Raw genomic sequence first — 27,460 nt, forward strand, 5'->3', positions numbered from 1 at the left:
GAAAGAGAGAGCTACGTATACAGTGAGAGAGAGTAAAAGAGGGTGAGAGTGAGAGAACAAAGTGAGAGGGACGTGAAAGAGAAAGAAAGAAAAGGAGCTGATAGACAGAGTGAGAGAGATAGATAGAAAGAGAGAGAGAGAAGGACGGGAAAGAAAAAGAAAGAGCGGAAGTGGATACTAGACAGAGAAAAGGGAGAGATTCAGAGAGTTTCCGTACGTCGTCACGTTTCAGCATTAGAGATTGCAATCAGCCAAGACAACAGCCATTGGCTCACAAAACATGTTATATTTCATATGTACATTTTTATTCCACACAACCTGCATGGGCTGATGTTGTCCGATGAGCGACAGACAAAACCTGAAGATATCCTGATGACTGTAAGTGAACATTGATCATTCTTTCGTTTTCATGTGAGTGCAAGGTTACTTGAGTATGCTTTCTGTTACGTTATGTGCAATGCGTACGGACAGCATTTATATCACAAAACCACAGCATCAAACAGTTACTTTGCGACATATTCCGGTTAAAGATTATTGGCTCATTATTCTTGATCGTCCAAAACACAAGCGTTTGCTTTGTTACTAGACTACTATAACTCACGGCAATTTCAGAAACACAACGATAGCCATAATCAACAATTAATTACAAATTAGACTCTGCCCAAAAAACGTTGTAGCCATCATCCCATTTGCTTTTGTTTGTCGAAATTTGGTCCTTTCGCCCTTTTTCATTCTTTTGCTCTATTCTTTATTTTTATTGTTTTATCCTTTTTCTAGAAAGTCTTCTCGCAGTCCAATTGACAATTATCGGTAGACATTTGCGTATACGTCAGGGTTTAGCGGTCTGTGTCTGATGACGTCACCGCTGATGTGGGTCCGCATGACCTTGGTTGATGAACTTGTCCTTCGGCAGAGCAGGACAGCCACGATCATGAGCAGCAGTAGAGAGAAGGCGGTCACGGTCACGATGCCCACGGTCACGAACGTGGCGTAGAACGGGTCGTCTGCTTCCAGGTTCCCATCGGGGGGTTCTACCTCCTGGACGGGGGGTTTAACCTCCACTGCGGGCGGTTGAACCTCCTGGACGGGTGGCTTAGCCTCTTCGACGGGTGGTAAGGACGCCTTCTCTTCTATCGTAGCACCCTGGGTAGCAACTAGATAAAGACATTCGGAAAAGATGTAATTAAGGTCTAAGATGCATACGGTGACATAACCACCTCATTCAGAAACCACGTGGACCGAGTGAGCGAAGTTTACTAGGTGGTTTTAGGCCACTGGCCAGGCATTATGTCATCGTAAACATCGTGGGAAAAACAGGGCATTAACGTTATTATCATATGCTATTAGCCAATTCACAATGATACTGACATTGTTACGTTGGAAACTGTACACTTTTGGCTGATCGTTAATGCACGATGTTCTTCTTCATTTGCCCATGCTAACGAAGTCATGGCTGTATAACCAATATGAATGGAGGATTTTGATTGGTCTACACAGCCTGGCCACGATAATATGGATTTAGTATATGTAGGACAGAGGTGGCAACATAGAAAATGTCGCTGACCTCTGAAGATCTTTCGACAGAGCCTTGGATTATTGATGGAATAAAGTGAAGCCCCCCTCTCACTGGACCCGCGGCACGCTGGCGGCGTCGCTGTGCCCTAAAATGGATTTGTGTTACCCTTGACTTTACAATGGGAATATCATTCAAAACGTACAAGTATGACTAAAAAGACAACAAAACACACAAAGCTTAAAAAGATTCGTTTTTTGTCGATGAAATTCGTTGAGTGCTCTGTCAATTCGATCGGCCGTAGTGACGCCGCCAGCGTGCCGCGGGTCCAGTGAGAGGGGGGACTTGAGAAAGGATCCAGGTAATGGGAAATATCGTTTTGGGGTGACTTACATGCATATAATTAATTAAGTACCTGTCGTTGTGATGCTAATTGCCTCTGTCTTCGGTTTGGGGGAGCTGATGACTATGGGAGGGGGAGGAGACTTGTCCGTGACCTTCAACACGTAAACCTGCACAGTTCTACGGTCTTTCTTCCCCATAGGGACCCCATTGGTAGCAACACACGTGTAGTTCCCGCTAGCATTGTCATCGAGTTTCATCAAGGTCAAGTTCAAGCGCCCTGTTTCACCGTTGGCGTCTGAGAAAGTCGACCTGAGGGGCGTATGGTCGTCCTCCTTGTGCCAGGCGATGATCGGAGGAGGGTTGCCCTGGGCGGTGCACTCCAGCGTGACGTTACTTCCGGCGGAAACCACCTGTGGTGAATCCGAGATGTTGGTGATCTTTGCAGCATCTGCAATGGGAGTAATGGAAAAAATTCCTGTCAAGTAAAATGTGTTTTAAAGTCGAAAATACCAAATTCTTATAATATGAAGACAAACAACCATTCATCGATCCAGCTATGCCATATTTGTTGAGATCACTTCTTTTTCGAAGTAATTTATTTGAGATTTATGTGAGAGTGTGTGAGAGTGAACTATTGAAGCAAGTCTGTCATGAATACGACTTGCAATACAAAGCATGTACTTTGTTGATTACAGATTCAACCTGAAACATCGCGCCTTTCAACATAACTGCGGACGATAAATTGAGCGGAAGGAACCTATTTTTCTGGCGTAAAAGTTATAGATTGTCTGAAGGTACCATTAACGAGCATTAGTCTGCTGTTTAACAGAAATATATTGCCCATTTGCAACACTTGTCTCTCATTTTCATTCTTTCAGTTCTATGTACGGACCATTAATCGTTACTTAATGGAGGGCGTGTTCATGGCTCCATCAATTCTCGCGAGATCTGCGCTGTCGCGATGTTTCATCACCATTCTTCGCCTGCCAAAAACTGTCATTACATTTAAACTAGAAATTACCTCGAAGTAAAGGCAAGATAACGACAGTGTTTTATGCAGAAGCGATGGCTTTGTTCTGCTAATGGTGTCTTTTGTGACGGGATCTTACGGCGTGGGACAAATCCTAAGCTTGGATTGGTGGATGTCCTATCGCATCGGTAGCAATTTGGTGCGGTAATTGGTGAAATGTCTCCAGTGGCGCCTCTGGGTTGCTATCATGATCGGCAAGACTACCACGGTGTTCCCAAACTCGCGTTAAGATGGCCGTAAAAAAAGTTCTACGCGGCATATGATCAATAAACTGCCCGGAAAGTTTGGTGCATGGTCGTGAATAGTTGGTTCAAACGGTGCTTTGTCAAATCTAATTTGCCTGCGAATGGTGCTGATTGTACTCTAAAACATTACTACCTAGCTGGTACGTAGACTAGAATTTCTGTAGAATTTGGCTAGCCACTGTCTCGTTGCATTGTGTCGCAAAAAAAGTGGTGTCTCAAACGATTTGTGACAACTTGTATGACTGATAGTCTAGTTTCAACATGTCTACCATGATTCTACATCACTTTTCAACCAGCGTCCAGCTCAATCACACAAAGCGTCCGTACCCCACTCCCATTTCTAAAGTCAAAGGAAGACAATACTGATCTCTGCATGATCGATGTAATACTACAATTTATTCGAATTGCTGTCAAACTGTCCGTTTCATTGCCGTATTACCACGACTTCTCTGACTTTTACCACATTACTTGATGTGCATGTGGATTTATCCCACAATGATGCAATTGTTATTGGTAACTCTATAATGATGCACTTGTTGCAGCGAATTCCATAATGATGTCCTTGTCACGGCCTATTCTATAATGAAGTTCTTCTTAACGTTATGTGACATTCCATACTAAAATTCATTAGATGGTAAACCCTGTACCATAGAATGGGATTTACATAGATTGGCCGATAAAAGAAAATAATACCATTTCTATTTTTGTTGGTTCTGACGTTAACAACGTTCGTCCGTATGCTTCGTCTCCGGTGTAATTTACTGTCATTTTTATGTCGCATCTCGTAAAGAAATTTTATCACTTGTCCCTTTCACTACCTCCATCTGATTCATCTGTAATAAAATTCACATGGACAGTCGATACTACGTTGGTAATAATTCTCCCTTTTTATATTCCATTTGGGATAAGAATCTACCCTCTTTCGAAGTCGTTTGAATTGAAATTCCATGTAATCAGATTTAGAAGATTAGACATGGAATGCGGATTATAACAAGGGGATCAGGTGGTATGACGAAACTAGGATTAGAGTGTACGTAAATCAGAGCCAGAAATAGATGGCAACTCTTCCGACAATAAAAGTCGATATCCATAATCCCTCTCTACGTACGTCGTTAACTGTACAGGGTGCTAAAGGAATGAGATATGTCGGTGATGAAATGTATATATGGAAGCGTAATAAGAAGCAATGACATTACTCTTTGACATGATGTTGTATTGCTGGAGAGCAAAGGTGTCAGAAAAACAATCCAAACGTCATAGGGCTGCTACGCTTGTAAAATCTCTGTCAGCTTGATGGAACAACTACGCTTACGCTAGTGATAAAAGAACAACCTCATGTGGTAGCATATGGTAGTGCAGGTCGAAAATGGTTATGACATGCTTATCATCATGATTCATAATTTCTACATGACAAAGGGAACCTGAAATCAACAATAGTGCCCCTGTGGTAAACTGCCTCCTTCTGATTGGTTAATTGAGTCACATTATATTCGGTCATAGGTCATTCAGTAGTAAACTTGCGCCATTTTTGTTTCGATTTCTAAAATGTAGTTACAAGTAGATGCTACCATCATATTCCAATGTCCTCCAAATGCTTTTCTTTAAAATGTGCCCCGTCCTCGGTCTTACTTGTTCATTTTATCGGTATCTTCTTCCATCAGACCTGCTGGTTTATGTACATGTTACATGCCTGGGCTGTCATCTTTGTTCAAAAGATCAAAGAGAATAATACATTAAAGGTTTTATGTCCGTAACAAAACCATCTCTAATCTTGTCCTGTCGGCAGCCTTGATTTAACAAGGGAGTAAAGATGAGATAGCTATTGCTCACAAGATATCGATCGACTCTGGGAGTTTTGAACTTATTCACATATGGATTAAGGTCACAAAGCAATACAACTGTAGATCACTACTTTCATGATAGCTGGATGCTAGCGACAGGTAGATATTAAAGGTGCGCACGTGTGTGAAAACGGCTTATGATAATGAGTTAGATGGGTACTCAAATCTAGGAAAAGGTGTTCTGTTTCTTCAGACATATTTTCTGAATAAAAAAAAATATTTATTTGGCAAGTTGAAATTTGGTTTAGACTGGGCAGAAGTTGCATTATACAGCAACAATATTCTGATAAACCCTGAGTACCACCCATATACATGACATAAAATTGGTATCGTTGCTGATTTCAATAAAAGTGTGGTGATGTTAAATAACCTTAGGGTGATATCTAAAACTATTTTTGCAGGACGTTTGTGGACACTTGTGTATCAAATTGAATGTGTCTAGCAACATCAGTTTTTCCTTGGTTGAGGCTTTTTTCGTCTTTATTGAGTCGCAGGACACGGAAATAAAACATTCATTCATTCATTCATATTCATATTCATTCATTCATTCGTTCATTCATTTTGTATTACTGACAACCATCCCATCAGTGTGTGGGTGTGGGTGAGTGTGGGTGTGTGTCTGTGTTTTTGTGTGTGCATGTGTGTGTGTGAGCGTGTGCGAGTCGTTTACTTACAATAGACCTCTAGGTATAGACTAGCAGCCACGGCCCCGTCTTTATGCTGGGCGTGGCAGCTGTAGTTGCCCGTGTCTTCCTTCCGTACTGACTGAAATGTCAGAACCGACGTCCAGAGGTCATCGCTCTCTCGGACGGTCTCCACCTCCATATGACGTCCGTTCCCCTCCCGATGGTAGTTGGTGAATCTCATTCCCTGGGTAGCTCTGCCGATGATGGTGACTCGTCCCCAGAGTCGCGAGCCGTCCTTCAGCCATTGTATGTCGTGTGCTGTGGATGACTTAGCGTATCGGAAGGTGCAGTTTAGGTAGACCTGGGAGTGCTGCACTACATGGAGAGGGCTCTGTTGACCGAACGATATCTGCGGGGGCACTGAAAGAAAAATAAAACAGTTTATGTCAATCAAATTCAACATGCGAAACCGCTCAGCACCCAAGCATGAAGGTGCCTCTTCCCTTACGCTTGACAAAACAGCTTCAAATTGAAATCTATTCACTCCTAAATACAACCTAATTGTAGTAGAACTGTATGACAGCAACAAGGTGTCAGTAACGCTATAGTATATTACATCACTCTATTGCTGTATTAGAAGACTCTTTCCCTTTATGACTAATTTTCCATGACACATAGGATTTTAACCCAGCAATATACGGAGATATAGACGACTAATTTGTAGGGTGGTGAGATGCAAATTAATTCTGTTTTATCGCACTACAAGCTCTGATTGACTGATTACCTTTCATTGAAGTAGATAAAGAATCACTATGTTGCCATTACCCTTAATTTGCCGTGCCTATGTCGTTATCTAGGTGCCAAATCAGCACGCATACAACCTGTCTCGTGGGGTGGTATGATTTTACATTTGGGGCGCGTATAAACTACGACATGAGTAATTCCTTCTACTAATTGATCGTTACCGATTGTTATATAGTTTGCTACGGTTTAATTTGTGATGTTTTGGACGAGTGTAAGTTAGTAGAAATGTTAAAAATACTTGTTGTTGTCTATGTTTGTTGATAAAAAGAGCGTCAAAAATCATTGACTTCAAAGCAAAGAAAACCATTAAGGACTTCCATACGACATATAAAAACAATGAGACAACACTTTAACTTAAGAATATCCTTTATACATTATCATATAACCTTACCTTACGCACATGTAAAAACTTATATTCATTTAACTATTGGTTCAGCATTTAAATATTCACAACTAGGGATGCTCAACTAGCTGTTACAAAGGGCTCGCCTTGCTGACAAGACAAGACAATACAATACGATACGATACATAACGTGAAATTGAAAAAAAAGGTGATTTTGGACATACTAATTAGTATGCAATCATATCTACACTATCTATTCTATCTTCAGGAAGACTACGTATATTGTCTACCTGCCACATTGACCGGCATCAGAAGTTTGAAGGAAAAATCTGCATGAAGTGTAAATATTTATTTTCTATTTTGAAAACGATTCACGTTTGACAAGTGGTCCGTACATGTGGTGTACATCACCCCAATTTCACGGGTTGCTAACAATAATGGTCCACGTTCTTTTGGACGGCTACATAAAAACGAGGATTAACCTTCTCCAGCCTTGTGAATAATCCCTTAATATTGTACTTTCCACCGCGCGCGGCCAATTTCACATGGAGTCAAAGGTTGGATCACCCTGTCTATTGGCCCATGAATTTCTAGTGCCCTGAAGCAAAGTCCTTAGAATATACGTTGAGGGCATTTGCGTTTTCAAATGCCTTTACTTTGTTGCAGAATTGATTTATAGCTGCTATTTTGAATCAAACCGCGATACCCGAATGCATGCAAAAACTTAAAGGCTCATGGTACGATGCATCAGTACTACATTTAAGGTACATACGTTCTTATCATGGATTGTTCACGATTTGATCATAAACGCTCAAGGCCCTTCAACGTTCTTTCCGATTGCTAATAAAGATTACATATCTTATAACAGGTGAATGTGTTCTGAAGTCATATCGTTTTGTGTTTGTGTGTGTGTGTCTATGTGAGTGTGTGTGTGTGTGTGTGTGTGTGTGTGTGTGTCTATGTGAGTGTGTGTGTGTGTGTGTGTGTGTGTGTGTGTGTGTGTGTGTGTGTGTGTGTGTGCTTTACCTATGTGTGCGAAGTTCAAGCGGTCATCAGCGGTCACCTCTTCCGGTGGGCAACTCAAGACCAAAACTTCGTAGTGGACAGGCTTTTATGGAAAAACTTGGAATAGATACCACTTTATTCACGTTGGTTCCGTAAGAATCTAATTTGCTGATAAAACTGAATTTGGTCAACTCCAGCCAATCTAACCACTTTACCAATGACACATTGAGCGACGTATCTGATCGGACCGAAGTGAATGCAAACATAACGGTAACTTAGTTCTTATTAGAATGAATTTGCATCAATCCTTGTTACCAGCTCTTTATGGATGCCACTTTCAACATCCTTTTTTTTCTACCCGAGGAAAGAAATACGAAGTTAGAATTTGTGACAAATTCCTAGTAATAGTTGTTAGGATAAATTTACATCAATCTTTGTTACCTTGTACCGCAGGGATCGGTCTTTGAAACAAACTCCAAGTAATAGTTAGAATATATTTACATCAATCTTTGTTACCACGTACCGCAGCATTCCAATAGTTTACCTACCATTAAACTTAGTACGTTTGTAATCGCCCCTTTCACATGTATCACATAATTTCTTTAAGTGATCGCCTTGATTGCTTTTTATTACAGAATACTACGTTTAGTGATCACTTACGGCGATTCGGAGCCCGTGCAGACGGTTTGTTAGATGCTGCAGCATTGTTTGCAATTCGTCAAAATCATTTCCATCAGCACGGCCTCGTTTTTCAAAGCCTCCATTCGTCACATGGAATGTCGTTGATCTATTTTCAATTACTGTGCCAAAGAGGGTACTTTGAGCATACGTATACATCACTGACGGCATAGTACCCACCTCTCAAGAACTGAAAAATATGGCACAATTTGGAAATTTGCAAAATATTGCTCAAGGCATGCCCACGTCTTCTTAATAGAAGTAAGACATCACGAAGTAGTTAATTCTGTTTCTGAAAACATAATATAGCATCGCCAAAAGCAATCCGCCGTAATTAAATGGGTCGTTTTTGGCAATTTGGCGACAGGATGCAATATTTCTCCAGTTGAAGAATCATTAGGCCAATTTCAATCAGCAATGAGTTGTACGTTGAAAGCATCAATCAGTTTGTTAGATGGACCCATTTGTCAGACTGAAGACAGCCAGACGAGTTGGAATATTTGCAGAACATTAAGGATGGAAATGAATCTCAAACGGTTTGTATTGATATTATTGATATGAATTATGGAATATGCTTGTGAACATGTAAAGTGCCCACCGTAAAATTCAGGCAGCAGAGGAGTTTGACAGATACGAATACTCTTCCTCTGTCTACAAGGATCTTCAATGTTGAAACATCTTCAATTAAATGGTGGCTTAACTTCGATACCACGTTCTAGGTGATCAGTATCACTATCCGTCCTTTAGAATGATGAATAATGTCTGAACAATGTCGTAAACGATACGAGCTCTGGGTTAAACATTGAATGTGAAATTCGATTTCCGATATCAAAGAAAACCATAAAAGCCATGGTGTCTTTATTTCTATGCCTCGGGGATGAAATATTCTCGTGATTTTATTGGGTTAATAAAACAATCCATTTCTCTTCTGATGGCATAATAGCTTTCTTGTCATGGTTATATTTTAGCCCTATGTTGAGAAATGCTGCATGAGCCTGTTAGATATGGTAGAAGTCATTGGTTATGACAAGGTTAAGTCCTATTTTTATGAAATGCCAGGCAAATCATCTCACGAATATTACTTCCCGGGAAAGACGTGGCATTTGGGGCGACGTGAATGTGAACCTCCCGCTGACACACAGCCATTATTTCCCACCACCGGGTTTTTAATGAAAGTAAATCACATCTTGCTTTGACAGAAGGTCATTCTAAACATCTTTGACGTTTCACATTTATTTGCCACGGTAGGCAAGTCACCTTGATTGTTAGATTTCACGTATTTTCTAACCACACAGAATAAAGCGAGGCGCACCTTTGTCTCACAGCTAACCCAACCGACTTAAAGGTTGCTGGTTCAATTCCCATTTGGGACGTTGCTGAATATTCGAACAACGTGTCCTATATTCATTATCTTCTGCGTATACCACTGTCAATGGTTGGGTTGGAAGCTAACGGTGTAAAACTTGATATCGCACACCCTATCAAGACATACGAGTCTAGACAAAATCTTTCCAGTCCACTTTGCATCGGAGGTCCTCTTTGTGGGTACACAGCATATATTGTCTGGGTTCAATGAAATGTTTAAGCCGTCATATCATTGCGTCTTACGGCAGACAGTCCGTTATGGGCCGCCAAATCCATCTCCCGAACAATAATGGTGACCTTTGTCCGACATTCGGTGACCTCTCCACCTTGCTAATGCATGATTGACGGGTCCGTTTCCACCACAATCAAACAGGCGAAGCGCCATCAGTTCTAGATATATGCGGTTATAAGCAAAAGCGTTCAACTCATGTATAACCCGGGAATATATTGCTATACACGTATGCCGATATGATTTAATACGGATATCATAGAAGTGGTACACCGCCATCAGTTCTAGATATATATGGTTATAAGCAAAAGCGTTCAACACCGTACACCGATATGATTTAATACGGATATCATTGAACTTGTACACCAAAGGATGTATACATACACGGATCTATGAAATATGCTGTTTGATATCCGACCTGTAGTTTTCTAGAAATTCAGGTTGATATAAAATTGTACATTTCAATGCATTATTCATATTCAGCCAGAAGTATCAAAAATTGACAAAGTGGATGACTAGGACAAGATTGAAATAAGCATTCTATGCTTTTATTCTATTTCCGCTGCTTAGGTAGGCCATGTAACTATGGGTGAGACATAGCGGTCACTCAAGGACGGTAAAGAGTGTGTGTCATTGAATAAATGACTAGATTATGTTCCTGGCTGTAGTTTAATAATCAATGCGGCTATTCATTGCAAAGAGCCGATGAATCACATATATATATATATATATATATATATATATATATATATATATATTTAGCAGCATACGTAAGACTAACTGCAGAAGAAGCTTTTGTCAACGATTCAGGCAAGCATTACATGTCATATTATTGAAATGTCTGACCGTGCATTTGAAAGTATAAACGGCGATAGTTACCATGCATTTTCAGGTCGAAGTATTGTTCCTCTTGTCCTACAACATCCACTAAGCTCGTCAGGACGTAAAGCCCTTCGTCTTCCTTCTCGGCGTCGTGTATGACGAGCGAGCCGTACTCTCCGAGCGATGCGCGCCCCTCCAGCGGTCCGAGCGACATGGCCGTCCCCGTGGTGGGCGAGTACATGTACACCGCCAGACGCATGCTGTGGACCCCTCCGTACAGTTTGTTCCAGGTCTGGGCGATGACACTGTGGTCCCCCTGTGGGCGCACTGTTAGCGTCACGTCAGATCCTACTTTGCCGTGCACAACATCTGGCTCCGGAGTCAGGGTGGCGAGGGCCTGCACCAGTCCGCAGTAGATGATGGAGAGGACGACAACGTACGCCATGATGTCTCTACTCTCCGTCTGAACTGTTATCTCTTTTAGCCTGCTGTCGTTGCTGCATCTGTGGTATCAGGAGATCAATCCTCCCCAATAGACCCTCAGGTTCTATCGACTTGTTGCCAGGGTTTATAAACTTGACCTGATCCTGTGAAAACACACACGAGAATGTGGGGTGAATTAGAATGAGCTATTGCCGTCACCACAGTGTACCGTGCATGGAGAGCGTGTTGGTGGTGGTAGGATCATTGCGATGAGACGCTGTAGGTTTATCTCCACACATGAATACCAATGCCAAATTGCCCGTTAAGCTGCCCTACCTTCCGTAGATCTCCCTAGATGGGCTATAAATGTGACATGAGCATGTTCTCGCGTCTCCACAACACCTTTTGGTGATACATCTAATGAATTGACCTGTTCAACGGCAGGGTCATTGCCCTACGGGCTTGCACCAAGCAATCAGAACAACCCTTACATCCCAGCGGCTTGTCAGCAACAAATGGTTTCGTCCTGAACCAGACTTAGCTCTTTAGAAAATGAACAAACATATCAGCATCCCAGATATAAGGGTACATCTGATGAAGGACATCTATATAATGCCCTTCAGCTGGTGTGACATTGAGCATGCACTGATCCTGACTCCTGCAACAAAAGTTCGAACTGATATAGATTAAATGGGGCAAAGTCATCGGCCCAACGACTAATATTAGCCCGAACGCTTGGATTGGGTCGTGCCCTGCACATGGCAAAAGAAATTACATTTGACCAACGACCTTGATTTCTCCTCAGTATCTCATCTACAGTTTGTGGTTTAATCAAAACTGTGCAGTCTGCACCAAGTGCTGCCATAAAACGAGGACTGCGACGGTTGATTATTACATTACATTATCGGAGGCTTCAGTCTGCCGACGCCTCCTAATCAAGGGTAGGTAATAGTGATATGTGTGTCATCTAGATAGGTTCTTCCTGCTCAAATTAGGCGGGCTTCTATGTGGTAATTATTGTTTTCGGTTTGTCAGTTTGTGTTTTCGGAGTTATTTCCATTATGCTATATAATGGTAGGTACGTCTCACCACAGATTGGCAGGAGGTGAAGGGTAAAGGATCAGAGTTGTGGGAGTTACAGGAAATAGAGTTCGGAGTTAGTAGTTAGTCAATTATCAACCCTGGCAGACATTCCAGGTCATGGGGTCAATGGAAGAGGCTACTTATTCGCGGGGAGGTATTGTTTTCAGTCTGTCTGCCTGTGTTGCCGCGTTAAATAGCTTCCATATGCTGATGTCCTTGATCGCAGAGTGACAGAAAGTGATCTATGGACACATAAAATGTTTATCAAAAACTTATTTGCATAATCAATGAACACCATTAAATAAGACTCACGAGACATTCTAAATAGTTCACAAAGGTGTGCGCTATTTGAGCTGTTGTTTATATCATGTGTCGCAGATGTATACAGAACATCAGAGCAAGTTGAACACATGAGAACCCGGAGGAAAGCTTTAAGCTTTGAAGAAATGGAACCAAAAAAATTCCGATATAACTTGCATACAGCTAAACTAACAAGCAAATGAGATCACACGGGAATAGTATGGATGCATGAAATAGAATAAGAACGATATGGACAAAAAAGCAACTACTGCAAAGGTACCGTACGATCAACATAGTAACAAAATAACAATGGGCAAACCCACCTGTCATTCTTGCACGTGCATTACTAGTATATTTATGCATATTTTGTTTTACGTTGTACATTTCATCTAGCAACACCAATTGGCCAATGAGTGAAACTTTAATTCAACTGGACTCTTGCCAGCCGGCGTACATAAATAGGTCGTTGCGATATCCTGTGCGTTGGATGTAGTAAATGTCCTTAGTAATCTAGCGAGGAGAGAAAAAATCTATGGATTATTTACAATGTTAACCCTCTTGTCCCTCGTGCGTTGTAGAAAATGAAGAGTCACTCAACTTGCAAAACCATTTCACGTTTTTTGTAGACGATTATGTCTTCCATCTGTGGAGGCCGGTGATTGAGATTGTCAAGAGCTGCAGCTGAGAGGCCATGGTCGATGACTTGTGCACCGTTAAGAGTGATCCACATGGGGCACTCCAAATATCCAGTGACACGTGCCCTTATGAACATTGCCTGAATGAGTCGTTTAAGGCGCAGTGGTACTGCGGTTTGCTTCAAGTATATACTCCAAGCAGATGTTGGGATGGAAGATGGTAAAATTCCGGTTAGAGACTTTTTATGACAAGAACCTATCGTAAGGAAATCTCGGCAGGCACAAAAACGTTACGAAATATCATCCCAACGTCTCCTTCCTTTGGGATTATGCATACATACATGCCATGTAATTATAAGAGATGTTTAGACTTTACAACTACAGAGACTATATAAGATTATTTACCAGCGTGTCCAAAATGCACACTTACTTCCCCACTATTCCTGACCACGAGAAAACAATTCCACTATTAAAATCAAACCTACAAAATTATAAAAGTGAGTAAATTCGTCTTCCACTGCTTCAAAAGAGGAAGTCAAATCCAATAAAACTAGCACCATATACATTATAGAATGTAACATAACATTAGATGTACCACCTTAATATCATTGTATTTTTCATCATTATTTGTGTTGTTTGTCCTTGGAACTAGCCATCGGGCATGTATTTGCAATAAACTTTGTACTTTGTAAAAAGTGAAAGGATTGTCATTAATAGCTAGATACAGAAATTCCTGGTGAAATGGAAATTCCTGGTAGATTACACCGTAGAAACCAATATCGGCTTCTAAGAACTATCAACAACTTTTCAATTGTGATTTGATGACATCACATTAACTGGGTATTGATGACGCGTGTCGACAGGATTTCCAGAGACCTTCTCGGAAATCACATCTTTTCGGCTACTTGGAAGCAGGAAACAGCTGCGGACTGACTAATACAGCATCCAGTGACTCCCGCTGCTGCCGGATCCTAACACAGCAGCAACGGCAAACTGGCAAACCGGTCAAATCACGCCTTGAAGACATGTACAGGGGATTCATTGGAGCGTATTATGGAATAAATGAAGAATTTTATCGCGCGACTATTGTAGCAGGTACAAAGTATGACAACAACAGTAAACATAGAGCAAGACATAAGTATGGAATAAACTATTCTCTACAACAAAATGACTGTCTTAGGTTTTACATGATTCAAGTTGGGCTAATTTTGAGTATCATTATTTTTTCTAATAACAAAACAATCTTTTATATATTTGCCTTTTTAACACCGTATGAGCTGTTGCATTTAAATATACAGTCAAATCTATCTGTGGCATTGAGTGTCTTAAAATCTGAAGTACTTGAATTGAGATAGGTGAATAACTCATCGCGTAGAGCATCATATTTAGTGCATTCCATAATGGAGTGAAACTCATCTTCAATTCGATTTGGACAGAATGGGCAAAACCTTTGGTTACATTAAAGTATCTACCTGTTTCTAGATTCAATCTATGGCTACTAATTCTTAACTGTGTTATCGCTTTACGGATTTCAACATTATTCACATCATGAAGATATTTTTCTTGTAGATAATGATTTTTCTATTTGTGAAGAAGGGACAGTTTTGAATAATTGCTGACACAACTAAACCACTCTTGTACATATGCATCCTGTAGTCTGCAGTTGAGTTGATGTTCAATATAGTCTACTTTATAACATTTAGGATTCATCCATATATATCCAAGGCCGTGATAGTTGAGAACATCCTTCACATGATTAATCCAGTCATGATCACCAGAAAATACAACATTGTATGCTTCGTGAAGCATAGAGTCCTCGGGTAAGTTTACCAAACAGTGCCAATATCTAATAAATGCGCTCAGAGCTTTCTTGTTAGATGCATAAAGTTAAGATCCTTCCCACACCTTTCGGTTTCTATAGCTGGCGCCATTGGGCAACATAGTGGTGCAAGCACTACAGGTATGGGAGGGGGGCTAGTCCGCTGGAGGTGGTGTGTGACTTTTCGACTCTTTCTCGCAAGAGCTGAGTGCTAAGCAGAGAAAGCAGTATTTACAATTTTAAAATCTATATAAAGTATGAGTAAAAGTTGCAGTGACCAGGTCATCACCCTCATATATTCCTGAATCGATGAATATTGAACAATTCGGCTTACGTTCTTTACAGATTATCGTGTCGTGTTGTTGCGTACGCCATGCGTCCTGTCAATCATCAAAAATCAGTTCAGTCGTAACCACAAAGATCTGAGCATATGGAATTTTAGATTCCCTTTCAAGCAAACTTGTTATGTTTTGTGAGCAGGATGATCCCATCGGTAATGCGCAAGTCGGTGTACAGTATGAAATACCTTGATGGTTGACCTCTGTTCATCAAAGAATGCTTTCATCAGGGTCATGTTTCGATTATCATTTATCTACCAAACATTGTCCATATGCATACTTACTTGAGATCAATAGAACGCCGTGCTCTCAGGTTTATCAGAGTCTATAGAATTTTAAATTCCCTTTCAACAGAGTTGCCTGAGGGGGTTATATCTTGCGTGGTGGGTGATTGTATCAAGCGGTAGACCAATGGGGTTTTGCACGATGCAACGACTGAATGATTGACCTAAGTTCATCAAGATATCTTTCATGTTGGCGCTGTTTTGATTATCACTCATCTGGCATAATTTTTCTCGTATAAAGTCCCTTTGACTTCAATAGATTGCGGCACACTCTGGTTATCAGAGCATATGGCATTCTAAATTCCCTTTCAAAGAAAGTTGTTCAGGGAGTTATGTCTCTTGTGTGGGGATCATGTCATCAGTACACACGCCGGCTCTCCCAAATGCATTGACTGTTATCCCAGACGCAATGTCTGAATGATTGACCCCAACTCATCAAGATAGCTTTCACGAGGACGCTGTTTCGATTATTATTCATCTCTACAGAGCGTTGACCATGTATATACGCTTAGTCGAGACCAATAAAGGATGCACTCTGAGGTTTATAGGGAAAGTCAACGCCTTATGAGAACACGGCGCTTTGATAAGCGCTTTTAAAACTAAATGTAGGGATGGACTTTTGCATCAATGAGCAGCAATGTATTTTTGTAAGAGCTTTAGCGGCACTGTCTGCCTCGACACTAGCTTTACATAATGTCAGATTGTCTGAATTCGGGGATACTCTAGCCAGACTGAGTGGACTAAAATCTTACTGAACAATAGAGAGCTTATGTGTTTTCTTGTGGAAGTATGAGACTGGTGTATTAACAGTACACTAGGCACGACGCTCTCGAGTCCCAAATCTCCTAAAGGATTTTGGAATAATACGCTTGAAGTAAGAAGTTCTTTGGATCAACGTTTGCTATCCAGCTCAATGTCTTGTATAGTCTTATGAAAGTATGTGACCGTTGAATTAACGGTCTGCTAGACACGAAGCCAGTTACTCCCAAATCTCCCAATGGATTTTAAGAAAATGAAGTTCTTTGGGTAAAAGTTTGCCATCTAACTCATCTCAATGAACGTCTTGGGAGATGTCTTCTATATTCGTATGGATATCTCAGTCCGGTGTATTAACGGTCTGCTAGGCACGAGGCTGGCGGCTTACAAACCTCCCAAAGGACTTTGTATGAATACACTTGGAGTAAAAAGTACTTTGGGAAAGTTTGGCATCCCGCTCTGCAGAAGAAGTGATAGAGCAATGTCTTCTATGTTCTTATGAAAGTGTGTGACCGGTGAATCAACACTCTACAAGACACGACGCCCACAAATCTCCCAGAGGATTTTGGAAGAATACGTTAGGAATAAGAAGTACTCTGCAGAAAAGTTTGCCTTCCATCTAACGGTATTCTAAGTATTCTACTCGGAGTATTCTTACGGGCACGCGCACATACACACACACACACACACACACACACACACACACACACACACACACACACACACACACACACTTTGGAAGCATTTTGAACCAATAATATGATCATAGATACAGAATGACACAACAATCAACAAGCTTTCCTAACATCCATTGTGTTATTAGTTATGAAGAGATGAACCACTCATAACACAAGGAATTTGATTATCACAAAAATCATTTGTTTTCAAACCAACAAAAATGAAAACTCACCCAATTTTTGCCCTGGACTTAATCGGGATTAGTGACTCGACTCACGGAAAAAACGCAAAGCAAAATATCAAATTACTAGTTAAAACAGATTGTCACGACGGTAGGGGGGAGGGGGGCACCCGATCAATACTTTCCACAATATGGACTCGGTATATCAATCATCTCGTCTAAATATAGCCGGGCCTTGGCGACAATTGGGTTTCAATAATCAAGATCTTGCTACCAATCAGCCGGAAGAAAAAAAATGTCCTATCGTCCAAAGGTTCCCCGCAGGATCGTAACACACTCAAAATAAGGCGTTTTGCAAGATCAAACCGTTGTCCCATAAAGAATGTCCTTAAATGTTTAGAATAATCTGTCGGAATTTGCGGCATTCAATTCAAATATACCTTACTGAAATCAATATTAGAAATACGAATGTACTGCACAATACTGCTAATAATCCATCATGCACCATAAATGTATGGGTAGATATCTGTCATATCACTGATACATGCTGTGGATCTTATTAGGATCATATATCAAAGTTGATTCAGCGTGAATGAAAAAGATTCCTAAGGTCTTGGGATCGACATTTTGTTCGGTAAGTGTAGCATAAGCTCTAGTCAGTAACACAAAGATCGATTCTTTGAGAAATGATGCAACACAAAGACCCATGCAGTGCCAGTGATCCGACTTCCTGCCTTTTCACCCAAATTAGCTGTGACTGCCTAAACGGAGCTTTCATTATTCATTAAAGGAATAGCCAAGTGACCTGGTTTCTGTATCGAATCTACGTACCAGTATATCAATATGCCAGCCAGCCATCTATTGCCGCTGTTTGTGAACAGCATAATTCCAGAAGCCATGGATGGATCTTTATTATATTTGGTATGTTGGTATGGCTTGGTAAAAGAAAGAAATTATTAGATTTGGGTTTCCCTGGCGGCTTTCTACGGCACTGCAGAGGAACTTCCGGTTTTGATATATCTTGTTCTGGACATGCTACGATCGTGACATTTAGAGTTCTAGATAGTTCTTGGGGCAAATAGTAAGTGATGTATGTTTGGGTCCCCTAGCGGCTTTCTTTGGAGCTGCGGTGGATATTTTTGTTGAAAGTTGGAAGAGAATGGTGTATTTGGCTTGTAGGTACCTTAGATGATGATTAACATGATGTATCAACAGTATGCAAATCAGTCTCTAATTAACATAAATAAAGAGGAAAACATATGTATGATGGCATACCATGCTAGGACGTACTTTCAAGCATGAAGTTTTGTTACACATTAGACTTAAGGTTGCTACTGTCATATCATGTTTGATTAACAACTAGTTATACCATCTCTGAACTCTACTTCCTGCTACCTCCGCCAGTGTGACCTTGCAGTGACACCACCTTCTCATTTCCTTCCGGTCACTCAACTGACAGTGCATTCAAATAACTACGAACACACATGACCCTACAGATGGCCGTAACGTACTGACACACCGAAAGCAACGTCTCCGTTCACGGAATCAATAACCCCAGCTCAACAATACCTTCACTTTGACGCGGAGGCCTATTGTGTATTCCAGAAACGTATGAGGTTAAAATGGAACCTTTGTATGGCTAGCACTTTTTGCCTGGGCTATAGCGATCAATTTTCCAGAAAGGAATTATGATGTGTACATAAACTTCGCCACGCCAACACGTACGGAACGAAAGCCTGTCATTCTAGAGATAAGAATGGTGCTTTTGAACTCCTGAAAACGGGGAGTTCGGAGAAAAATGGTGGTGGCTGGGTTGAGAATAGGCCGGCCCTGTTGAATACAGATGTCTGGATGAGATTAATCGAGCCCCTTCGTATAACAGCCCGTAAGCAATAATAACTGGAGTTTTAGAAGGTTTAGCAGGGGTGCTTTAGCAGGGTTTGTCGATAGGGTTGGAACTATCATAAAGAAGAAAGAAATAGACATAAATGTAGACTTTGCTGAAAAGTTTGATCAAGTGTACTTACTGTCATCTTTGGTTGATATTGATTTTGCCATATTTATTTGTCATTGATTTGTCACTATTAGTTCTTTTTGCTATTTATGTTCCGATATTTTTGTTGATATGGACTTTGTCATATTCCATTGACATTGATTTTTTCAGTATCAGATCTGTTGAATATCAATAATCTGTCATCTTTGGTTGATATTGATTTTGTTATATTTATGTCCCAATGATGCTGTTATTATTATCAGTATGGATTTTACTTATATCTACGTTGTAGGCTTGTAGCTCATGTCTGTTTCCACCTTTACTTATTGTTTTGGATCCGTGGCTTATGTTAATATTTTTCCTGAACTTTGTTTTTGCTCTGTTTGCATTATGTATTATTGTATCATTTTGTGAAATGCAATGAAAAATAGACATAAAAACTAATTCATTGAAAAATAACATGGCCCGACATGGTAAAGACTTCACACTCTAAAATGTCGAGAATCAATCAAAGACATGAACACTTCAACAAGATTGGAATACGATGTGAAAATGAAATTGTTAAGCTGGTCCTATTATGTAACCTTGAGGAACACCCGAGCCAAGGAGAAGCCTGTCTTTCAACATGAATAGTCTGTTCCTATATAACAAGATTCAACTCTCCTTACGTTAGAGTATTTGATCATAATTGAGCTTGAAAAACAAAACTGAGATGAACTTACTGCGCTCTTGAATATTTGAATATCATTACCGTAATTGGTCTTTTATGCATTATTCTACACCAGAAATCTTAGACGGTCTTTTTTTCGTAATTCTCACGTGCATCCTAATCTCTAGCAGGAATTGTTATTCTTGGCACCACCCGAAGCGATAATACTTCCCAAAGGAACAACTTCAGCAAGACATCCGCCTTAAGCGACAGCAATAAGGTCGTTAAAATTTCATTTAAAAGGAGACGTGTCGCTCTAGATCTGAGCCAATGTTTGTCGACGGATGTCGCTGATGATTTCCACCGCGCGCAGTTGGACATTAATCCCGTCAGCCCATTCTTATCTCTTGACAAAGACAAGCATTTACCTGTCAGTCGTACCATGCGATGAAGGTACACAGCCATCGTAACTTAATCACCACCCCTGGGAAACTTAAATAGTACGGGTAAGCGCACATCGCACTGGAGAGAAATGTCGGCCGTCCTAGTTCGATCGATGCTGCCTCACGTCGTATCAATTATTCCAACCTGTGTGTTCCCAAATTTGGGTCTTAGTTCGAAGATGGCGGCGAAAGCATCTGGATATAGATTCTCTGTTAATGGTAATTGGCAATGTTGTTTGGGGGGTATTTATTGCTCTGTTATTGGAGACGGAAGGCCTCCAATTGTCAAACACACACACACACACACACACACACACGCACGCACATACATGCACACACACACACTCATACTCACTCACTCACTCACTCACTCACTCACTCACTCTCACACATACACCACACACACAAACATAAACATAAAAACATACATACATACATACACGCACATATAAACACACACGCACATACGCCCCCCCCCACACACACACATACAGAGAGAGAGAGAGAGAGAGAGAGAGAGAGAGAGAGAGAGAGAAGAAAGATCTAGCGACAGAGAAACGAGAGCGACACACGTAAGCACGTAAAAGACGTTCATTTTTGTCGTACGATCGCAAACAAACTGGGAACATTCTTGGGATGCCGTACGTATGTCGTGCAATATCTACTTGTCTTGTTGCGAAAAATGATCATTGTTGACGGCTGGTCCTGTCACGGCCTGTTTGAAAATTCCGCGACATCAAAATCGTACGACGGCCTACGACGAATGTGACTACGTCGTAAAGGTCAACTTGGTGCTACGAGTTGGACATACAAACGGCACGAAATCCGGCATAAATTCCAAGCAGGGCCGTTTCATTTTTGGTCTGTAGGTGGGGAAAAAAGTGCTCGTTCAGTCCCAATCTAGCAAAAATTTTCAGAGAGCCTCCAATCGATTGGCACTAGATCAAACTTTTCCTGCTTTTTGTTACAGAGTTGGAAATGAAGAGAACTTCATTTGTGTGAGTCACTCTTGTCACGTCCTTGGCTTGGAACGGCGTCGCTATTACACTTTCATCTGCCCCATCAGTCTCAACCCACGCCTCGTGTACCAAGTATATCCCCTATGCAGCTGAACTCGCATTCATCATGTGAAAATCCATACCACGTTCTATTAACCTACGTACGTCTACCTCCCAGTATTGACAGTCTAATCTTAAGCCTGACATCTGACTATCTGTTAGAAAATTAAGTAACGGCTTCTTGTTCTGGCGTGCAATATTGTGTTGCAGCCAAGTCACGATCCAGTCTGACACTGCATATCAACTCTGTCCTCCTCTTCTTATGAACAGGTCCGGTAATATAATCACCAATACCCAAGGCATCACACGTCAACTAACTGTCGATACGAAGGGGAAACATCCCTTCCGTTTCGCAGTACATCACACGGGAGCTGATTTTTTAACGTCAGTCTGCAGGGATCGCCATCTTGATCTTTCAAGATGGAAAATTGGTTTCCTCTGGTTTGACGGGTGAACCAATACCAGGGACAACATACGCATTGTAAATAAACTGGCCCAGGGCTGGGCCATCAGGTGTTTCTATCTGGAATTCAATCCGACCTTACCAAACAAGGGCATAGCCGTCAAACGAACTAAGAAATTCGATCGGCGTTCTATTTTTAGGACTTAATCTATGGTTGGCTTTGCGACATCACCAATATAACCTGGATAGGGTCACGTTTCATTCTCTGCTTTGCCATTTCTCTTAGTTTTATGCATGTAATCGCATCAAAGAGTAGTTTATGCCAGGGTGGAAATACAAATAAGCTGTTCGGTTTAAACTGCGCATGCGCGAGGTAAAAGGTGAAGAGCATAACTAGGGAACAGTCCTCGTTTAGACCATGCTTAATACATGTACAGATGGGTCTGTTTATGTCTCAACTTTGGCATCAAAGAGAAGTTCATACCAGGGTAGAAATGAAAATAAACCGGTTCATGGTTTGAACTGCGCATACGCGAGGTAAAAGGTGAAGAGCAGTAAGTAGTGAACAGTCCATGTTTAACCATGTTTAATACATATCCAGATGGGTTTTCTTTCATGTCTCATGAGCCTTCAACTTTGATATATTACTCACATTATACCATTGCGCATGCGCAGTTGAAACCGCGAACAGACTTATTGCCAGATCTTGCGTTTCCTGGACTAGAAATTCCGCAGCCAGCGCTGACGTAGAATGCGGTCAAAAAATAAAAACTTATTTCCCACTTTTTTACAAAGTTTTACGATCAATACTTCTCGATGTCTCTAATGATAGAATGTTTCTTTGACAATTTGCCAGGGATGCTAAGAGATCATACGGGATATAGAAAACATGGCACTTACTTCATTCAATTATAACTGTGCGCACCGCGTGTCGGTAGGGTTGTTGTCAACACTGCTACTGAGGTCTACAGAGGAAATGTCTTCGCTTACGCCTTCCGTTGTCACCTCTGCAAGTAAAAAAAGTTGCTGTTTATATACTTGGCTGACCTGGATTGCAAACATGTTGGATAACGTAACATCACTCATACAGAGAAACGTGTCAAAATTATGTTTTATTCCTTGGTAAACATCATGTTGTTTAGCGAGACAATTCAAGCATGTGAGACCTTCCCTTAGTAGCTTAGACCATAAGCTTATTATTCAGACTGTCTGGCGCGATTGCAACTGAGTCCAGACAGCGAGAAAAACAATTGACCGCATAGCCAGCGTTACATAAGATTAACAAAGTCCATACATACTGGATACTTATTAGTTAATCCTAATTTGACTGTCAAATCAAGACCCTTAAATATATCTTTCCTAAGAGATTTTATCCTTGGATATTCTCCACACTGTATCACATGATGGTAGAATGATAACAAGAGATCTACAGTGCATTTGCCATAGGCTGAAAAGGCATGGAGTAAAGCCCGAGTGTGGGCGACACATTTTGAGGTGCAAAAAGTACATTCCATGTTGACCATGTATTGGTGCAAAATACATGTTCTGTGTTGATGTTGTATTGGTGCAAAACACACGTTCCGTATTGATGTATTGGTGCAAAGTACACGTTCCATGTTGGCATTTTTGGTATTGTATTTTCATGGTCGTACCCTTGGTTTGTGGAAGGGTAAGCAGCGATGCAATCAATGATCATCAATGGAAACTTCGAAGATGTGCTTTATATGATAAACTAAGCAACATGTGCCATGGGACGATTTTACGGGAAATCAGTCGACGCGGATCCTTTCAAAAACATGGATACCTGAGGGCGTAAAGATATATTCAGCATATAAGATCAGACCACGGGTCCCTTTTTCATATCTGTTGCCATTTTATCGCCATTTTATGGTGGTACCTTAGGTGGTTTCAGGAGGCGGGCAGGTAACGGCGGTAGCTTCAAACATAGGTGCACCAGTAATGAAGAGAAAGGGAGGATGATGTAATGCATGACGAATGGGAGAGGAGACAGAATGCCGGCACACTTTAACAAGATTATCCACCATGTTGAGGTATGATAAACAGTGCTACCCGTGGAACCCCGTGGCGATGTTTTGAGTGGCTCGGTATTGTCGCGCACAGGATCAGGCAAAGAGTTACTAGTATGGGTTTTGATGTGACTTTTGGGAGCAACAAATACAAATAAGACACTGCTTTCTCCTTCAGGCTATTTGCATGATATAGTGCTTAGTCGTAGCTGATATTATTTTTCATTTCTTAATGTCCTTGGAGCCTCATGAAATACGAAAACGCATATATGACACTGCATATAGAACAATCTATTTCACTTTTCTCCGTTATAAAACGAAGCCATATATAGTAACTCAAACTGAATACTCATTTTTCCTACGAATCTCTGGGCAAAGCCTTATCTATATGTGTGTGTAACTGACTTACAAAGTCTCTGGGGGTTGCTGAAAAGATTATCAAAAATTGGCCTTTGTCCGGTTAACTCCTATGGCTAATTATTCATCCTGTTTGACGAATATCTACTGTTTTAAAGCAATGCAATGAGGTTGGTACACACTACACACAAGCGTCGTCTGGCCTAGTGGATATAGGAGACAAAAACCAATTGGATATAGGAGACAACAAATTGGTAGAGAAATAATATGTGTTGTGAAGGCGGCAGAAAGAGCACAACAAGCTTCTTTTCTAATTCTGTTAACACAAGGCAGAAAAGGGCATAATTCGGTCCGACGGTACATCACAGACCGTCCTATTGGTTTTCTGCACAGGGTGCTAAATTATTCATCACTCCATTAACCGCACGCGTCGACAGCGGATGGAAATCATTACTGCGGATTACTCGTACGGAGCCTAGTTAGTACGGCGAGAAGGATCCGTCCAAACCGTTGAGATCACACGATTCCCACCCCATCACCGCCGTTAACAAGGGTCTAAGGCCCGAGATTCTCCATGTACGTGACTAGCAGACATTCACATCACACTTTCCTTCACAATGACGTCAGGAAAATCCGCGTTTAGACTAAAGATTGTTTTACTAGTCATACATTTTTGGAATCGAAAGAAAACAATTTTTACAATAAGTTACTCACAACCTACAAATCATTAGAATTCCTTCTTTAGGCTCACGTATCTTCACAATAACGTCAGGAAAGTCCGCAGGTAGATTATAGATTTTTTTTTTGACTTTTGGGATCGAAAGAAAACATTTTTACAAGTTACCCCAACCCACAAATCATTAAAATCCCTTCTTTTGGCACATTTTCCTTCACAATAACGTCAGGAAAGTCCGCGTATAGACTAAATGTTGTTTTATTAGTTTTACTTTTGGGATAGAAAGAAAGCATTTTAGCAAGTTAGCTACAACAAATACATAATCAGAATCCCTTCTTTTGGCACATTTTCCTTCACAATAACGCCAGGAAAGTCCGCGGGCAAACTAAAGATTGTTTTACTAGTTTTACGTTTTGGAGAGAAAGACAGAATTCTAAGGAGTTGCCAACTCAGAAATCATTAGAATCCCTTCTTTAGGCACAGAATAACGTCAGGTATGTCCTTGGGTACACTAAAGGCTGTTTGACTAGTTGTACGTTTTGCATGGGATGGAAAAATATTTATAAGTTACCCACAACCAAGGAAAGTTGCTAGAGGTTCCAGACTTACCCAGGCGTATGCCCCTATCAAAGCATCACGTAATTAAACATTGTGAACATAGCATGCTCATGAGAGGAGATACCAAAAGCGGCTGTTCCGCTACAGTACCACAGAAAGCCGCCTGGGGGCATACTAATACCTGCCCGTTGTCGACACTTACCTATAGCTAAGTACCAAATATCAAAACAAACCATGAGTCCCTTCTTGTTTGATCTATGCTGTTAACTAAACTAAACTAAACTAAACTAAACTAAACTAAACTAAACTAAACTAAACCATAAAACCACAAACAAACAACACCGAAAACATAACCTTCTTTGCAAACTTTAAGATAAATGTAATAACAATTCTTTGATATTAGAAGTAATGGGGCTCTTAACCGAGCGGCTGTACCGCTGAGATATGAAGAAACAAACTTAAATAGTAATAAATACCTTTGGGCCATGGGCAATAACACAAGAGGAGCCTCTTAGATGGCCTTAAAACCCATAAAAGACATGCTACAAGAATCATCAAGGCTTCCTTAACACATCTCCACAGCAATTTAGCAACTTTTAAAGGGGAACGAACTTAAACTATATGTGGGTGGGACGGCTATCATACAGGAAAGACAGAGTTAGAGAGTTAACGACTGCTGGCGTCTGAAAAATTACAAGCTTAGAGAACATAATTTGACAAAATCCCTCCTACTTCACTTCCTTTTTCCGGATGAAAGCACCACAAGCTTGGTTTAAAAGCGGTACAATATATGTACACAAATCTGTGCAATCTGTACATGGCTCCTTTTATATACAAAGCAGGCCCTTTTATTCTACATGAGAGACGCTTGTCAACAAGTATTTAGGAAGCTATACAGTCAGCAATACCGCTCTTAGTTGCGCGGCTGTGCAACTGAGATATGTAAGTACCGTCGGGCAAGAACACGGGAAGCGCCTGGAAGATGCCATTAAAACTAATCTCTAGGAAGTTTACTCACAATTACCGGATCAGCGTTATGTTGTACCCGTACAAGAGGCGTTCATTATTCAAACGCCAGTCGAAAGATTTAAGATTCACACAAAACTATTTAAATTGTATACTATTCGTCCTTATGAAGTATACTGAGCGCTATTTCCATTCGCAAAAACTATAGTCTTCGCACTCAAAGTAATCTAGAAATTGATATTAGATAACTAGTATTCCATATGCTGATATATTTGGAGTTATGTCAACAAAGAAGGAGCATATCCTTTGCAATTTGAAGAAATATCGCACCACAGAACACCGCTGCAACGTCTCCACACTTTTACATACATAGGGAAGTTGTCAAAAACTTCATGTGAACCAAAGTGGCCCGGTTCGATATACATCAACGACATTTTGAAATATTAACCGAAGGGTATTGGTTAAAGAGGACATGCAGATAGAATATTGAGAGAATGGCCCGCAAGCCGAAATCTCTGTGAGAAACGTATACATATTAACATCACCATATCATAGTGCCATAAGACTATCAACATATGTGAGCAAATAAGGTTCTACTATGAAAGTTGACGTTGCGGGGAAGAGCTTCGTTTGATAGGTCTGGTTTAATTTTCTTCCTGTGTACATTTTTTTATTTCATTCTCTCATTTGACTTCTTCGTCTCTCATCAACAATTAGATGGCAACGATTCTTTTCCTTGACGTTCTGCCAGAGGAAAACACGTTAAGTGGTGACACATGGCAGATATCGGTAGTCTCATATCACTAGTGTTGATACAAGAGCAACAGTTATTAACGTATGTGCACATTTTTGCTCGCCTGGCAAAAATGAAATCGTGGCGCTGGCAATGATCGACTCCATGACTCACCTTCTCCCTCAGGCGTCGTCCAATTTCCGAGCTTATTCGTCTCTATGAAGACAAACGCGTGTACCCGTGCTGAGGAGATA

At 40.9% G+C, this 27,460-nt stretch overlaps 1 protein-coding gene across 2 annotated transcripts in view; it reads right to left on the reverse strand.

Annotated features, from left to right (window-relative positions):
* Positions 1-266: 266 nt before the first annotated feature.
* LOC136445248 (immunoglobulin superfamily DCC subclass member 4-like) overlaps positions 267-27,460 on the reverse strand; it is a 32,386-nt gene continuing 5,192 nt past the window's right edge. Inside the window, exons 3-7 of one of the 2 annotated variants that reach the window (XM_066443147.1) lie at positions 22,790-22,896; positions 10,904-11,433; positions 5,649-6,020; positions 1,929-2,306; positions 267-1,154 (exon numbers count right to left, since the gene is read on the reverse strand). In XM_066443147.1, the coding sequence (XP_066299244.1) occupies positions 805-1,154; positions 1,929-2,306; positions 5,649-6,020; positions 10,904-11,291 (1,488 nt within the window). In that variant the 5' untranslated portion in view covers positions 11,292-11,433; positions 22,790-22,896 and the 3' untranslated portion in view covers positions 267-804. The remainder of the gene's footprint in view (positions 1,155-1,928; positions 2,307-5,648; positions 6,021-10,903; positions 11,434-22,789; positions 22,897-27,460) is intronic. The other variant, XM_066443148.1, reaches the window with a different exon arrangement.

This window comes from Branchiostoma lanceolatum, chromosome 11, assembly GCF_035083965.1.
Source record: "Branchiostoma lanceolatum isolate klBraLanc5 chromosome 11, klBraLanc5.hap2, whole genome shotgun sequence".
Lineage (NCBI taxonomy): Eukaryota > Metazoa > Chordata > Leptocardii > Amphioxiformes > Branchiostomatidae > Branchiostoma > Branchiostoma lanceolatum.